Below are 16,326 nucleotides of genomic sequence, written 5' to 3' on the forward strand. Positions count from 1 at the left end.
GCTTGGACAGATGATCTCATATCCATCACCTTCTTGGAGACATGATGTCTGTTCTGATGACCTAATGTCTTGGTCACCTCTGCTCTCCTTTCGGTTCCTCTTTTCCCCTGACCTATCACCTACCATCTACCTCCAACACAACATCAGTGACCTTTAGTTACAGTTACACATTTCATACCATTTCAAGTTCAATGTCAAAATCACATTTATAACCTTTTAGTTTCTCTGATTTAGCATTCATTTGTAATTTTATAATAACCATATCTTATTAGTTACTCTTATTATAATCATGATGTGAGTTATAACAGACATTTCTGAAAAGAAACCAAGAATAATCCATTATTCTAATTATTTGACACCATGTTACAGTTACTTGTTTCACATGTAAGTACTTCCATAAGTTTAAGAGTAAGTGTTAAATATTCTTATAATCAAACCAACATCAACCACTGGTTAAACCAATATTAATTATTGGTTTAATCATAAGTTATCATTATTAATTTAAGTATTTTACTCTGGGTTTTATCCAATTACTCAAAATGTTTAGATTTTATTCTTTAAACCTTTAATGCTCAAAATGAGCAATCTGAACTATTTTTAAACACTGCAGGCTGGAAACTTCCTCTTTCTCCAGGAAACCTGCTCTTCCTGTTCCATGACTCTGATTATGATTATGTCTGATTATGATTTTTTATGATTAAATAGAAAAAAGTAGAATTAAAGCAAAGTTTGCAGGACACTATAACAACACACACAACCAGATTAATTTTATTACCGTCTGACTCTACTGTTGGGTCTTGATGTCACCTGTGTAATCAGTTTTAAAGATAACTTTATTTATTGTTATTATTAAACTAAAATCTCCAGCATGGGGAAGTGGGCTGAGCTCAACTTTTTCTCGACAATATGTTTGCTAAAGAACATATTGACTGGCCTAAAGAAAAGTTGCTAACCTTAACCCATTGTATGGACTAATGAAACCAGGATTATTTGTTTTATCTAAAGCCAAATGGCCAACCCTAACCCAAGCAGTTACTGAGCTCTCTCTACTGCAACTCCAGCTACCGTTTCACCTAATTTAACACACCCAGACATGTGACTCACATGTTTGTTCTCCACTGCTTTGTCAGCTTGATATTATGACCCAGATTGTAAAGCACTCATAAACCCTAACTGTTTACTTCTCAAAACCTGAAGGTCATAGTTACTTGATCTTGCTTTTACAATTGAAAATGTACTATTTCATATGAAAGGGCTTGCATAAATATATATATTTATATATTTACAAATAGGTTTTTTAACCATTTTAACATGGTAAACAGAGATAATTGAGTATTTTTAAAGACACATCTGCCTTATGTGTTATTTTTACAGATTATTGTAAAAATTAATAATTCACATGTAATTGGATCCTGCATAGATTTTAAAGTAGTCACTAGACCTCCTTTACCAGGGTATCTAATATTGCTAAATACAGTCATATGAAAAAGTTTGGGCACCCATATTAATCTTAATCATTTTTATTTTTAAATATTTGGATGTTTGCAACAGCTATTTCAGTTTGATACAACCAATAACTTATGGACACAGTAATATTTCAGTATTGAAATTAGGTTTATTGGACTGAAAAAAAAGTGCAGTATGCATTAACACAAAATTTGACAGGTGTAAAAGTATGGGCACCTCAACAGAAAAGTGACATTAATATTTAGTAGATCCTCCTTTTGCAAAAATAACAGCCTCTAGTCGCTTCCTGTAGCTTTGAATGAGTTCATGGATCCTGGATGAAGGTATTTTTGATCATTCCTCTTTACAAAACAATTCCTGTAAAAAAAAAAACTGTAAAAAAAAAAACTGGTAAATGTACCGTAGAAATTTGAAGGAATTTTTCCGTTTTTTAGTTTTACAGGTATTTCTACTGTATTTTCAATTTTACGCATTGCATCATGGGAACAAGAACCTTCGCGAAGCGCGAAAACTGGTCAGACGACATTTCAAGCTCCCTAGCCGGACCCTGCAACATATATCTTTTGGACTTCGGTTGGATGAAGAGTTGGAGTTACCGTTCTGCCACCTCCCTGGTAAAGTAAAATAAATAAGAACACTTTCTTTTCTATGAATAATATTTTGAAATATTTGTAGTTGACTTCGTGAGACTCCTGGTGTGCCAGGAGTCTCACGATAATTTATACCTTTTTTTTTTTTTTTTTTACAATGCTGCGTTTGCTTGTGTATTATAAAAGTAAAACACGGTGACTGCTGTACTACTGTTATTTATTTATTTTACCGAACGCGGTAAGTACCGGCCATTTTTTCAAGTCAAACTGAACTGGGCGCGTGAAAGCTAACCGTTCATGGCGTCATGCTACTTGTGTCTCAATCCTGCTTTTTAAAAAAATGTCAAGCTGCAGTTGTTTTATTTGCTAAACATGATTTGATGTTCCGGTTGTTAACATAAAAGCAGGTGGCCATTTAACTTCGGTAAATATACTTTCGATGTCAAGTTTGGGGTTTTAGAATATGGGAAATGTCGCCTGGAGTAGGTATTAGTTAGTGGGGGAGGGTGCGGGGGGGAGTGTGGTCGAACGACTAACGAACGTAAACTGGGGGCCGGGGGGAGCGGGAGCAGCCGTTAGACCAGGGGACGGACGAACGAACGTAATGGGGGCGGAGGGAAACCGTTCGAGGGGACGACCTTAAGACTGGGGTGGGGACGGCTCGTGTTTCAGTTAGCGTTAAATTTGTTGCATGTTCGGTGCTCTAATCAGGCATGTTGAGATTAGGTTAGGTTGATAAACTGTTACAGTGGGTCAGAAGCTTCTTGCCTCATATAAATTGTAAGTCAGTGGATCGTACATACAGATAGTTAATTTTCCTGTTTCTGAAATAGGAATAAACATCACAGAGTAAATAAGTGACTTTTGCAAAAAAAAAAAAAGCCTGCTTGCAAACTCATTATCGGTTATTGCAGCTTAGCTTAAAAACTAACTAGTACTGTTCTAAATTTGTTGTCAGAACAAATGATTTCATTTAATTGTTAAAAAAAAACAAATGATTGATTTAATCATTGGAAGACTTGCATGTTTTGGTGTTTATATATTTTTTCTCCTTGTATAGTTATTTTGTTTTCTCTCTTCAACAGCTGCCTCCAGACACTCCTGAACTTTTCCTGGCAAGCAACTAGGCATCTTTATAATAGGTGTGTACATTTGTTTTTGTTTTACTCAACCTGTTAAACCTTTAGTTTAAATTAAGAAATGTGTGGTCTTTTCTACAATAATATAGACATAATGTTTTGTTGTATCTTTCTAATAATGTCTAACGCAGCACTATGTAACTTATGATACTTTTTTTTTTTTACATATTTGTTGAAGCTGTCAATGTGTCCTGATATTGCATGAGAGATAATGTTTGGAAAAAACATGTAGCTCTTCTGTTAGCCAGTGCTAACTGGATTCAAACAGTCAGAACCAGGAGGCAGGTGTTAGCGTGTCAATCACAAACTCTTGTGGTGCTGCTCATCCCACTTCTCCCCGATCTCTTGCGTTTGGCTACGCTACAGCTAACGGAACCTGTCATGAATGTTGAGGTTAGTTATCATGGACACCGATGACAGTGGATAAATGGTTTTCCTGTAATGGTAAATTGATTGACAGCGCTAAGACTCTCCTCCTGTTTCTGATTGGTTGTTTTTGGTTGGGAGTGATGAATTTCTTCAGATGGAAATAGTAGCTCAGGGAAAGTGGAGGAGTTTATTTTCACAAATTATACATTACATAAAATCATGACATGGTGACTTTATTTTAACAAATATGTAAAAATTAGTGTATGTTTTTATTTTCTCAAGAAAATATTTGTACTTGTGTATGTTAGGGGTGCATCAATAAATCTTCCCCAAATCTTTAATTTTGAAGATTGGTGATCCGCCAGTACATGTGAAGGTGATTTCATCCACTGATCTCATCTACCTCAGCAAAGATCTAAAAATCAACCGCTTTCCTCTCCTGTTAGAGACATTTGACTGATAGACCGGCCCACCAGGTCATGTCTCCATGTTTGCAGTTATCAATAGTCACCCCACTGTTGCCAACCCAATGACGTTTTGCTGCATTTAGCAATATTCAGACAAGACAATCAGTATCGGCCAAAATCAGAGTTGACAAGTCAGATTTTTAAAGATTGGCCAGAAATCTGCAATTGACACACTCCTAGTGTAAATTTTTTATGTCAGAATTCATCAAAATTACTCAATATTTGTGAAAGAGCTATTAGCAATTGGTGAGACGCTGATGAGCAAGGTGATGTGCTGCTGTAATGTAATTTAGAAAAAGTAAGTTTCTGTGTTAAACTTGAATATCCATTCTCTATCTTTTTTTTTTTTTAGAGTTTTTCTGGGCTCAAACCCTGAACGAGGTCGACTGACACGTCGCCGACGAAGGTGAAGAAGCAGCTTTGCATTCCAACCAGATGGCTCAATTCCCTTAATGAACTGAATGGGAATCCATGGAAAATTTGAGCCTTTTGAAGTTTAAATGTGATTGATCTCATCAAACCTGGTGCACCAGGAACCTTTGCGAAGCACAAGAACTGGTCAGAACATTTCAAGCTCTTGGTAACTGGACCTAAGAGTTGGATTAACCTTTTTTTGCAGAACATAAACATAAAATGGACTGTTTTGTTATGTTCACAGCGACTAGCGGTAATGAGAGCACACACTCATGAATCCAGTGTCTTCCACTGTCGTTGGCATTAGGCTGTGTTTATGTATTTGATTTTTAACTGAATATTCATACCTGTATTTCATTAAAAAAATTATTTTGAAGTATGTTGGTCCTGTTTACAACTATGATTTTCATGATCCAAAGCAATTTTTATATGTTCCATGTTAATTAGCAAAATTGTTTATTTGATTTCAAAGACTAGAGTCAAGACTGCTTTACATTTAATTTATAAGTTGAAAGTTTGTATAGTTAAATACAATAAATTAGTTGTGATGTACAGAAGATAAGCATTAGCAAGCTCAAGAATATGTTTAGCTCTTAATGTATAATAGCAAAGGTTAGTTATAAAGACTAGATGACGTCAATTTATGGTCTTAAATTGCAAAATAAAGTCTGCAAATTGTAGAATGGTTTCATTTTTATATCACTTTGCACGAGCTACTTTCAAACTCAGTGTTTTGTGTTTTACAACTACATTTCCTGTGGACTTAAAAATTAGTTTTGTTTCAAAGTTATGTTAAGAATATATTAAATACATTAACTTTAACCCTCCTGTTATGTTCCGGGTCAATTTGACCCGTTTCAAAGTTTAAAAATTTTAAAAAAATAGAAGTATTTTTTCTGCATGAAATTTTTTCTATTTGTCTTAATAGGTGCACTCTATGTATAAAATGAAAATGGTTCATTTTACACACTTGCAGCCCCCCCTGGGTCCATTTGTTACATAGATACTGTTCGGGTCAATTTGACCCGGCATACGAGTTGAAGGGTAAAAAGGTTAAAAAAATGTCCAATTCTATTTGTTTCCTTGAACCTATGAGACATATTTCACCACACACATACACACACACACCACACCACACATGCATGCACACACACACATACACACACACCCCTAAACATGCACACAAACCCACTCTTTCACTATTCTCTTTACTTCACTAGGAAGCTGCCAGAAAGCAGGTGTTCATGCAACTTTTGACAGGAACCTTTTCTGTTCCTGTGGACAAACTCCACCCACACTGAGTGGACACTAAGCAGAAGTGGGGGGGGGACATAAATACTCTCTGCAAGGGATTCCTAAACGCATTACACACTGAAGGTACATGTAATATTGTCACTGTCGGAGATCAGGAAATGAGCAGCAGGAAATAAAAAGATGACAACAGTGGAAGCTCTGGAACTTCTTGTTGATCATGTCAGGATGGCAGTAACTCACATCACAAACATCAAGTCAGTCTGAGCTACTCGTGCCTAGTGCAATACAGAAAATCATTGTTGAAATGACAAGTCTAAAAGGAAGGCGAGTTTTTGGAGAGAACTGGAAGGAGCTGGACCAGATGCATTTACATGCATATTTGGAGGTCCTCATTCTGACCAGAATTTTCAAGTCAAAGGATGAATCAACAGCCAGTTTAAGGGATGCAGAGACAAGCAGGGTAATATTTCGGGCCATAATGTTTCTGGAGACTTTTCTCCAGAGTAATCTGATTTGACAATTGACAGACAAGACAAACTAGCAGCTAATAGAACAGTGTGGAACATGTGGGTTGTAACTTCTCCTGTCCTATAAAACAGGCTCCAATGTCACAGTAGATGGAAGATTTGTGGCATTCATAAAGATCACCGCTGGCATTCAGAGGTCGCTGCTCATTTACACTATATATGCCTTCTACACCAGCTAAATATGACATAAAAATCTGGGCAGCATGTGATGAAAAACCCAGTTATGTTTTGGACATGCAGGTTTAAACTGGAAATCCACCTGGAGGATCATCTTCAGGACTCATTTGTCTTGATTTTAGTCAGCAGGTCAATTTGACCCAGGGCAGAATAGTGTCTCAAGTTCAATCATAAAGATGACCCCTTCAAAAAAAAATCTAAATGTAATATAAAAAAATTTACAAAAAATGACTTTCAAAGATAATTAGTGTTATTTTGTGTTTAGGTTTTTCAGTGGGCATAAAAAAAATGTAAATCACATTTTTTTATGTCCGAATGAGTAAATTGTTGTCATTGATCCTTTATTTGTGAGGAATAAAAAAACATAATTGCACAAATATTGATTGAAATGGTTAGTATAGGAGTTAATAATCAGGCACAAAAAAGATTTGGAGGATTTTTTTGGTTTCTGACACTATAGCATGACTAAACACTCCCCGGGTCAAATTGACCCGCGAACATTATTGCTGTACCTCAGAAACGAACATAACAGGAGGGTTAATATATTTGACTCTAATTAACATATGTTATAAAATACAGACTTCAATGGCTTGGAAGACAAAAGTATTTGGAAATGTCCAAGGTTTTTAAAAAAAGTTTGTGAATATATCAAGACAGAGTAAAAAGACAGAACTTCAGTTTTGGGTTGACAAAATATTGGTAAATTTGACATAAACTGTTAAATTATGGAAAATATTTTGATGGAAATTCTGGAAGAAAAAAAACCCCAGAAAATGTCCTGGTAACTTTTTGCAGGATATTTTTTTTACAGAATTTCCCTCAAAAATTTCCTGTAATTTAACAGTATTTTAGTTAAAATTTTTTCCGATTTAACAGTTTTCTATGTTTAAAATTTAACATATATAAACTGTTAAATTATGGGAAAAAATCTGTTAAATTACGGAAAAAATTCTGCCGGAAATTCCGTAAAAAAACAGAAAATGTACTGGCAGAAAATTACCAGGACATTTCCTTGTTTTTTTACGGAATTTATTTTTTACTGTGCAGTTCAGTTAAGTTTGATGGTCGCCGAGCATGGACAACCCGCTTCAAATCATCCCACAGATGCTCAATGATCAGGTGTGGGGACTGGGATGGCCATTCCAGAACATTGTAATTGTTCATCTGCATGAATGCCTGAGTAAATTTGGAGCGGTGTTTTGGATCATTGTCTTGCTGAACTATCCATCCCCGGCATAACTTCAACTTTGTAACTGATTCTTGAACATTAATCTCAAGAATCTGTTGATATTGAGTGGAATCCATGCGACCCTCAACTTTAACAAGATTCCCACTGGCCACACAGCCCCAAAGCATGATGGAACCTCCACTAAATTTAACAGTGGGTAGCAAGTGTTTTTCTTGGAATGCTGTGTTTTTTTCCCCGTCATGCATAACGCCTTTTTCATCAGTCCACAGGACCTTATTCCAAAATGAAGCTGGCTTGTCCAAATGTGCTTTTGCATACCTCAAGCGGCTCTGTTTGTGGCGTTCTTGCAGAAACGGCTCTTTTGCATCACTCTCCCATACAGCTTCTCCTTGTGCAAAGTGCGCTGAATTGTTGAACGATGCACAGTGACACCATCTGCAGCAAGATGATGCTGCAGGTCTTTGGAGGTGGTCTGTGGGTTGTCCTTGACAGTTCTCACCATTCTTCTTCTCTGCCTCTCTGATATTTTTCTTGGCCTTCCACTTCTGGGCTTAACAAGAACTGTCCCAGTGATCTTCCATTCCCTTACTATGTTCCTCACAGTGGAAACTGACAGATTAAATCTCTGAGACAACTTTTTGTATCCTTCACCTAAACAACTATGTTGAACAATCTTTGTTTTCAGATCATTTGAGAGCTGTTTTGAGGTGCCCATGTTGCCACTATTCAGAGGAGATTCAAATAGGGGAACAACTTGCATTTGGCCACATTAAATACCATATCATAATTGGATACACCTGGCTATGAAGTTCAAAGCTTAATGAGGTTACCAAACCAATTTTGTGCATCAGTAAGTCAGTGAAAAGTAGATAGGAGTATTCAAATCAATAAAATGATAAGGGTACCCAAATGTTTGCACCTGTCAAAGTTTGTTTTGATGCATATTGCACATTTTCTGTTAGTACAATAAACCTCATTTCAATACTGAAATATTATTGTGTTATATATTAGATATATCAAACTGAAATAGCTGTTGCAAACACCCAAATATTTAAAAATAATTAAGATTAATAGGGGTGCCCAAACCTTTTCATATGACATTTGGGAGTTTTTTTTTTCATAATGTGTTGTCAGTGTTGCTTATGAGGAGTTAAAAATGGACAAAGATTTACTTTATGTGGACCCAATATTTTGTAAAAGGTAACAGTTTGGAAATAATATAATAGTAAAAAATTGTGCTCTTTCACCAATCGTATTTCAATATAATTCTTAAGAATATTTTTGGAGAAATTATCTTAATATCTTGACTTTCTCTTTATTAAGTTCATACTTTGACAAATGTTTTTCTATTTGATCAATATGATTTCAACAAGTCTGGGTAAACTCAGGCAGGGATGAGAAACAGAAAGGCACCTTTAAACTATGTAGAAAACCTAAAGACAATGTTCCAAAATATTGAACTGAAATATTGCTGTTTATTAACAAACAAAAATTAGTATTAAATGCTCTTTATCAAATCAAACTGCTACTAACAACTGCATACATAGGCTTAGCCTTGAGCGATATACGGTCAGTCAGTCATCAGTTGTCCAGGTCTGCTGAGTTGAGGGAGCGTTTTTGTAGCTTTAGTTTGATTGGCTGCAGAGGTCCCATCAGGCCCTCAGGGTGCATCCTCAGAGGGATCTTGGGAAATAAAAAACAAGAAGTCAAGTAGGTTCTTTTCAATTTTTCTGCAGTATGTGCTTTGACATTTCTTACTGTATATTTTTGAAAGAAAACTATTTTTGTAATAATACCTCAGTCTCGTCACAGACCAGGAAGCTGTAGTTCTGCAAAACTTTCACCAAGGCCAGTTTGATCATTACCAGAGCAAATCGCATCCCCAGACAGTTCCGTGGTCCGATCCCAAACGGCAGGTAAGTATACGGGTTGATGCTCTGTTTGTTCTTCTTACTAAATCTTAAAAACAGCACAAAAAGAGAATGATTCATAAAGTAGTATGACACTTTTAACTGCTTGGCTGTGTGTTTTATCATTTTATCAGCAGGAATGTGCAAACCCATTGCACTCATTAGACCATGTACAATGAGTGCAATTGAATAAATGAAAGAAACTGACAACTGACAGTCAAATGTCGGTCGACAATGATAAATACTGCTGTTCTCATTATGTGTTGATTTATATTTGATGTCTTATTTGGGAAGGTTTTATTGTTTCTTACTTATTTTTATGTCGTTTTATATTCACATACTTGGTGTGAATGTCAAGTATGGGATTTATTCATGTCTTCATTAGGGACTTGAATAAATCTGAAATCTGAAATCAAACAAAACTCAAAGTATGGTTGTGTGTTTGTAGTTATTTTCCTAAACAAATTTCACAAATTCTCAAAGTGATCCTTGAGAATTTGTGAAATTTGCTTTGTTTTTTATTTTTTAAGCAATTAAACTCTAAATTAATAAACACTGGGCCTATTGTGATATTTACTAAAAGCCCCAGTGTCTTATTAGAGAGAACTTATAAAAGTGCAGGTTTTAAATTGCAGGTGCAGATGCTTGCCTTCTGGCAATTTGTCACAAGGACATTTTTATTTTCACTACAATATTTACTGGGAGTTTTATTATCTTTTCCACCAGCATGGAGTCACTTTTAATCAAGCCAGGAAATTACTATTCACTGCCAATCTTTTCAACGCTGTTAACGCCAGGCCTCTAACACAGGACAAGGTAAACAACGAGATCACTTTGAAAAACTTCTGTATTGACTTTTATCTTTTATCTCTTATATGCATTGATTCTGACTGTTAAATAATTGTGGGAGATTTCAAAGATTACAAGCTGTCAATATACTTGAAAATTTTGTTCTAATTCAGCTTGTGAAACAAGCAACATAAACTGGACTAATTAAATAAATGTAATTTAGTGATTGTTGAAAAAGAAAAGTCCAAGATAAGGTTTGACAGGCAAAAAAATAAACAAAAACAAGAAAAGATTTTAATCACCATCAAGTCAATTCGTAGGGGCTATTATATGAAATCTTGGCAAACAGAAGACTAACTGAAGGATGCTCTCAGCTATGATTATGCCTTGATGTGGTAGGTAGTTTCCTCCATTTTCATAATTTTAAGAATCTACTTTACAATTTCCTGTCATGGTCAGGTAAAACCATTTGACAGAAAACTTAAAATGCTGAAAAAGTACAAATTACTGGAAATCCTTTGTCTTGTTAAATCAGACTTCTTAAAATTACTACAAGATATGGAAACAAATAAGGGGTTTAAAACCTTGTACACCACTGCAACAAGGTCTAACATGTTACTAAAAGTACTCAGTAAGAGTTTCCAGTGTAAATCTCAGCACAGGTCAGCTCACCGCTCAGGTTTGAACTCCTCTGGATTTGGCCATAACTCTGGGTCACGGTGCAGAGCATAAACTGGAACCATAACAATCATGTTCTTGGGGATTGTGATTCCTTTGATCTTCACAGTTTCTTTAGCCATTCTTTCCAGACGTGCAGCTGGGGGATAGAGCCTGCAAAAACACAGAGCTTTTTACCTTAACCTTTGTGTTGTCTTGCGGGTCACACAGCAAAAAAAAAAAATCTCAAACGTAATAAAATCAAATTAGGTATAGAGGATATGAAGGTATGCTGAATCTGAGTACCACTAGTTGGTTCCTTGCTGAAGCCATGAGTAGACGTTTCACTAACAGCTGCTACGTTGTATGTTTGCACATATTGACCTACATGGTCAGTATGTTCAACATAAGAAGTTGAACATCTTATGTTGAACAAATTTTTTTGCTGAAGATGTTCAACTTAGGAGCATCTTCATATGGTGAAGAACATCTTCAAGTTATAAAGATTTTCTTGAACATCTTGTGTTGAACATTTTGTGTTCAATGTGGGATGTTCTTCATCTTATATTCAATATAGGCTAGGAAGGATATGATGATCTTTGGTTTATGTTGAAGATGTTCATCAGGAAAGCAGATTTATAAGATGAAGAACATCTCCATCTCATGGGGATGTTCTTCATCTTAAGTTCAACGTGGGGTGGTAAGGATAGGATGATCTTCAGCTTATGTTGAAGATGTTCAACATAAAAACATCTTATAAGTTCAACACCTTACGTTGAGCAGAAGATGTTCTTCATCTTGTGTTGAACATTTCTTATAATTATGAGACACAACATAAGAACTGATGTTAAATTGTTCACAAAATCAAGCTACATTTTTTTTTTTTTTTACAAAAATCAAACACGTTACCTCAAACACTCATCCACCACACTGCTGAGGTACCCCATCTGTATCAGACTTTCATACCGGATGGGACCCTGAGGAATTAAAACATAATATTTATTTTTGTTGTTATTTTTATGCATTGTAATCTTTGATGGTTTGCCAGAAATGTTGGTTGTACCTTCTCTGGAAAAGTTGAGTCTATTTCCTGCTGCAGATGTTTCATGACTTCAGGATTCCTTGCCAACGTGTATGCTAAGAAAGTAAGAGTGGTGGCACTAGTTTCATACCCAGCAAAGATGAGCATTGTGACTTGGGAAAGGATCTCATGATCATTAAGACCTATTGGAACGTATGAGAAGGGAATCAGTTAAAGGCACATTAACACTGGTGATGATATCTTGTAAGAATCAAGTTTGTATCTAAGAGTATAGTTAAATCCCTTTATAATTACCTTGATTCTCCATTACTTTGGTGAGGGTTTTTGTTTGATAGTTGATAAAATACTGAAGAATATCGGCCACATTCTAAAAATGGATCAGAAAGTAGAAAAACATAATTTTATGTTACCGTAGCTTTGACTGAATATAGTTCTTTAAATGGACATATCAGACAAAATGCATTTTTTCAGACCTTAATTAAATTTTTTTCAGTACTGTAAGTGCCTAGGAGTGCAAAAAATGTAAATTTATTCTCTCCGGTGCTGCGTAGATATCTTTAAATTCTTTTTAGGTTATATCTTTGAGTCTTTTAATTTTCCTCTATTGCCTTTAACATTTTTGTGCCTATGACGTCACTACATTTGCTGTAGAACTGCTAAACACGGTCATGACTTCTGGCTTATCAGTTTTGTGAATCTGCCATTTTTTTTATCACAGTGATTTTGTATTCCATGTTGAATAATGCAGAAGTTGCAAAGTAAATAAGTCAAAATGTTCGGTTCTAGTGTGTATTCCTTATATCGTCCCCCTGCATCAGAGGCTCTTCTCAGTGTCAGATTAAAGTCTGTGGAGCTACAATAACAAGGAATTCAGAGCAAAGCATTGCACCATAAGTGAGTGATTTACATGTGAAAAGGAAGGATTTCAAAGCATAATATATCCACTTCATAGGATCTACAGGTACATTTGTGAACATTTGTGTAGCACTAGTGTGTTTTTGGCAAACCGTTTTTGAGCTCTCATTCCGTTCTGCTCTTATTTTCTCCACAACTGTTCTAAAGAAAGAAGTAGAGGACTTGGGGAATAGTGAAACTCCAAGGAATTTCAGCAGAGGAAGAAAGAAAGGAAAAAACCCTGAGGGAGCATAGGAAGTACATGGTTTTAATGCTGGATAATGCAGTTTTAATGGACAAAAAGGTGAAATCAAACAACAATACCTTGAAACAAGAAAAGAGGCACAGGAAATCTAAAAAGCTTCGAAGCATGCGTAATGAAGGGATTTGAAGGCTCGTTGATTGAGTCCAGGTCCACACTAAATACACAGCTCGCCATCACATCCATGCTGTAGGGTCCAAAAATGCTAGAATACACACCAGATACAGCCACATGGTTCAGGTTTCCAGCCTGTATGTAAATGTGTTCAGCACTAGGAGATTGCATGCAGTTTGGCATCGCAAATACAAAACATAATGCAAAAGAAATGGAAATGTAATGTAAATGTGACAGAAATGATAACCAGAAAATCATCAATAAATAGATCAGTAATGTAAAAGCCAAATATCTAAAGTTAAAGGCTTATAGCCATGTCCAAACAGAGGGTCTGACATAATCTAATGATTAAATGCATCAATATTATTATTGAACCAGAGATGAAATTTTCTGTCATATAATTTGCTCTGGGTTACTTACTCTTTTATGGTAATAACTTCACTGTTGTTCACCTTAGATTGCAAGCCAACAACCATCTTGTAGGAATGATGCTGCATTATGTTGAACATCTAAAGGAAGAAGAAAAGAGAATATTATGAGTGAAGATATTTGTGTGCGTATACTTCCAACCAGATGTTTATGTTTCCACTTATTATGGACATGAACGTCACAGAAATATTTATATCTGTATTTATGATTTGAACATTTGCTGTTCTTTTTTGGGTGCACTGATAAAACACCAAAGAAATTTAAGTTATTATTTTATAATTCAAACATGGACAGGATTATGAATAAATATTTTAGATATCAATATCTAAAAGTCATGGGGAAACCACAAGCTTCTAACAGATTGTAATTTGTATGTGATTTGTAATTTGTATGTTTTTCAGCTGATGTGATAAATGTACAAAAATAGTTTTTGAGTCATGTATTTCGTAATTTTTTTAGAAAGCAAACCCTTTCTGTGCCTGCATTAGTCTGTACGTTTGCTTTCAATCAAGCAGCTTGCTATTCTCCACCAATCAGCAGTGGCTCTGCAGTGGAGTTCCCGAACAAAAAACTGACATGTGCTGCTTCTTTTCCTGCTACTAGCGAAAGGTTTACTGCCTTTTATACACAGTAAAACTCACTTTATTGGACTAGTGTCCCAATTGTTTTCAGTTCATAATAGGCTTGAGTCTGGGTGGTTATTGGATTGTTCCTCATCATCCTGAAGTTTTTTTTTCTTTTTCATCTATGGGGGATAGTTTGAGGAACTTCCATGTGTTATTTCCAACAAGACGAGAGGCCAGAAAGCCCAAAGCCCATGTTTGTTGGCTTCAAAAAGCATGGAAGCTTCCCATTGCAAGCTTCACCTTGCAATGGGAAGGTGCAAATATTAGTGAAGGTGTATTTAAATGTTTTTGCCAATGTGTGGGTGACACTAACTCCACAATGCATTATGCTTATATTTGGATGCCCAAACATTGTTTTTGGAAAACAGTGAAGTTGCATAGCGTACTATGCAACTTTGAACAATTATTCACTTTAAAACAGAAGTGTTTATTCCATAACTGAGAGTCCAAATTTAATATGATGTCAATTTAATGAGCATATGTAAATCTCTGACCAGAACTGCCTACCTCCTTTATACGCCCAGAGGTGAATGAAGGAGTAACTTGGTTACGAATTCGTCTCCACTGATCATCTTCAGCAACGTTCACGGCGTCATAGAGGTCCCCATTCAGGCGGAAGTTCTAACCAAAATATAGCAGGTTTATTTGTGATTTTAGGCTTAATGAAAAGCTGTAAGACCAAAAGAAACTGCTTTTATTATTAGAGAAGAGAGACAGGATTTCAAACACTTGTTCTTTTCGTTGTTTATCTTATGTGTCCTTACTCTTCGGTTGGTAAAGTGTGTGAAGCACTCTTTAACAAGGATGATTTTCAGCATTTCAGGATCCATCACAGCCAGCATGGGCCTCCTGAGCTCATACAAGCTGAACAATAATACACATTACACATAGCTGCTGGGCAGTTTGGCATAAAACCATTGAGATTTCTGGCTTCCCAAATATTTAAGTTTAGGAAATACAGAAACAATATTAAAGTAGATGCAATTGTGGTTGTAAATAATAAAAAAAAGTTTGGACCCACCCCCATACTCTTCCATACTTTTTAGCACATTCATAGTCATCCAAGTAGTACACCTGAAAAACAAAACATCTTTTTAGTAATTTCTGCTTCTTATCAGACATAAATGTGCATGGTGAAAACATAAAACACCTCTTATTTATTCCTGTCACACGATCTAATTACCTGGTTATGTCTCCCAACTGTCCCCCAATACATGAGTGGCTTTGGTCCCCTGACCCTCAACTTCTCAAACACTCCGTATGTCCAGTGACCATACCTCGACAGGATGCAGTACAGCAAGTGTAACTTATTTTCATGGCAATTACAACATTTTGATGCATTTATTTTGAAGAGTATTCCTATACAGAATGAGCACAACTTATTTGATCAGAAAAAATACTTACAAAACAAATATGGAGATAAATGAGATCAGAAGAAACCATGTTTCAGAGGAGACGAAAGGAAAAAAGTCCATGACTGATGTAGCATATCCAAAGTCTGTTGAGCTCAGGTTTTTTTTTTTTTTTGTACTTTGAATACGACTGAACTCACCAGCCGTCTACTCCCTCCCTGAAGAATTACGTAACTGGTCACCCTCTGGCCTCATTTGGCTCTCCTAGAAAAATAATAAAAGCAGTTTCTGCTACTCATGAATCCAGTAACATGACTGGGCATGTCTGAATGACTACAGTATTCATGATAGATATCTTAAAAACAAACTGAGGGAAAATGGCATTAAAAACTGATTTTCTGCTTTTCTCCAGCATATACACAGTAAAACTGTTGAAAGTGGCTCTCATAATTTAGATTGTATTCAGAGATCACAAAAAGACACAACAAAGTAAATCATATTATGTATTGTAATGCAATTTTAAAGTAGTAGACATTCTCCAATGGAGCAGTAATGACTCAAGCCTGAGATGTATAATGGATAAGACGTCATCATTAGAGGAGATAAGTAATGTTACCTTGACAATATTCCTTTGACACACCTCACTAACATTGGTTTA

At 35.7% G+C, this 16,326-nt stretch overlaps 1 protein-coding gene and 1 long non-coding RNA gene across 2 annotated transcripts; one reads left to right on the forward strand and one right to left on the reverse strand.

The window, feature by feature from the left end:
- Positions 1–1,534: 1,534 nt before the first annotated feature.
- Positions 1,535–4,825, forward strand: LOC148161008 (uncharacterized). Its single transcript, XR_015762330.1, has 3 exons — positions 1,535–2,081; positions 3,143–3,199; positions 4,385–4,825. It is a non-coding gene; the product is annotated as an uncharacterized LOC148161008 (long non-coding RNA).
- A 4,223-nt stretch (positions 4,826–9,048) lies between these two features.
- Positions 9,049–16,093, reverse strand: LOC106905839 (cytochrome P450 3A30-like). Its single transcript, XM_088004036.1, has 14 exons — positions 15,721–16,093; positions 15,500–15,593; positions 15,338–15,390; positions 15,081–15,180; positions 14,824–14,937; positions 13,682–13,770; positions 13,210–13,352; positions 12,999–13,126; positions 12,286–12,358; positions 12,013–12,173; positions 11,859–11,926; positions 10,965–11,123; positions 9,390–9,552; positions 9,049–9,276 (listed from the first exon to the last, which is right to left on the reverse strand). Exons 1-14 carry the CDS (start codon positions 15,789–15,791, stop codon positions 9,175–9,177), a joined length of 1,518 nt encoding a protein of 505 aa, XP_087860162.1. The 5' UTR covers positions 15,792–16,093; the 3' UTR covers positions 9,049–9,174.
- Between the last annotated feature and the right edge of the window lie 233 nt (positions 16,094–16,326).

The sequence above is a fragment of the Poecilia mexicana genome, unplaced genomic scaffold (assembly GCF_051168715.1).
Source record: "Poecilia mexicana isolate PSO_F unplaced genomic scaffold, ASM5116871v1 scaffold_1, whole genome shotgun sequence".
NCBI lineage: Eukaryota > Metazoa > Chordata > Actinopteri > Cyprinodontiformes > Poeciliidae > Poecilia > Poecilia mexicana.

Excerpts from the sequence above, each read along its gene's own strand:
- LOC106905839 (XM_088004036.1), bottom strand. The coding sequence starts at position 15,791 with ATGGACTTTTTTCCTTTCGTCTCCTCTGAAACATGGTTTCTTCTGATC. Across the intron at positions 13,127-13,209 it reads GCCTCTTTTCTTGTTTCAAG|GGTTTTTTCCTTTCTTTCTT; the intron begins GTATTGTTGTTT and ends ATGCTCCCTCAG. Across the intron at positions 9,553-10,964 it reads GAGGAGTTCAAACCTGAGCG|ATTTAGTAAGAAGAACAAAC; the intron begins GTGAGCTGACCT and ends GCTGTTTTTAAG.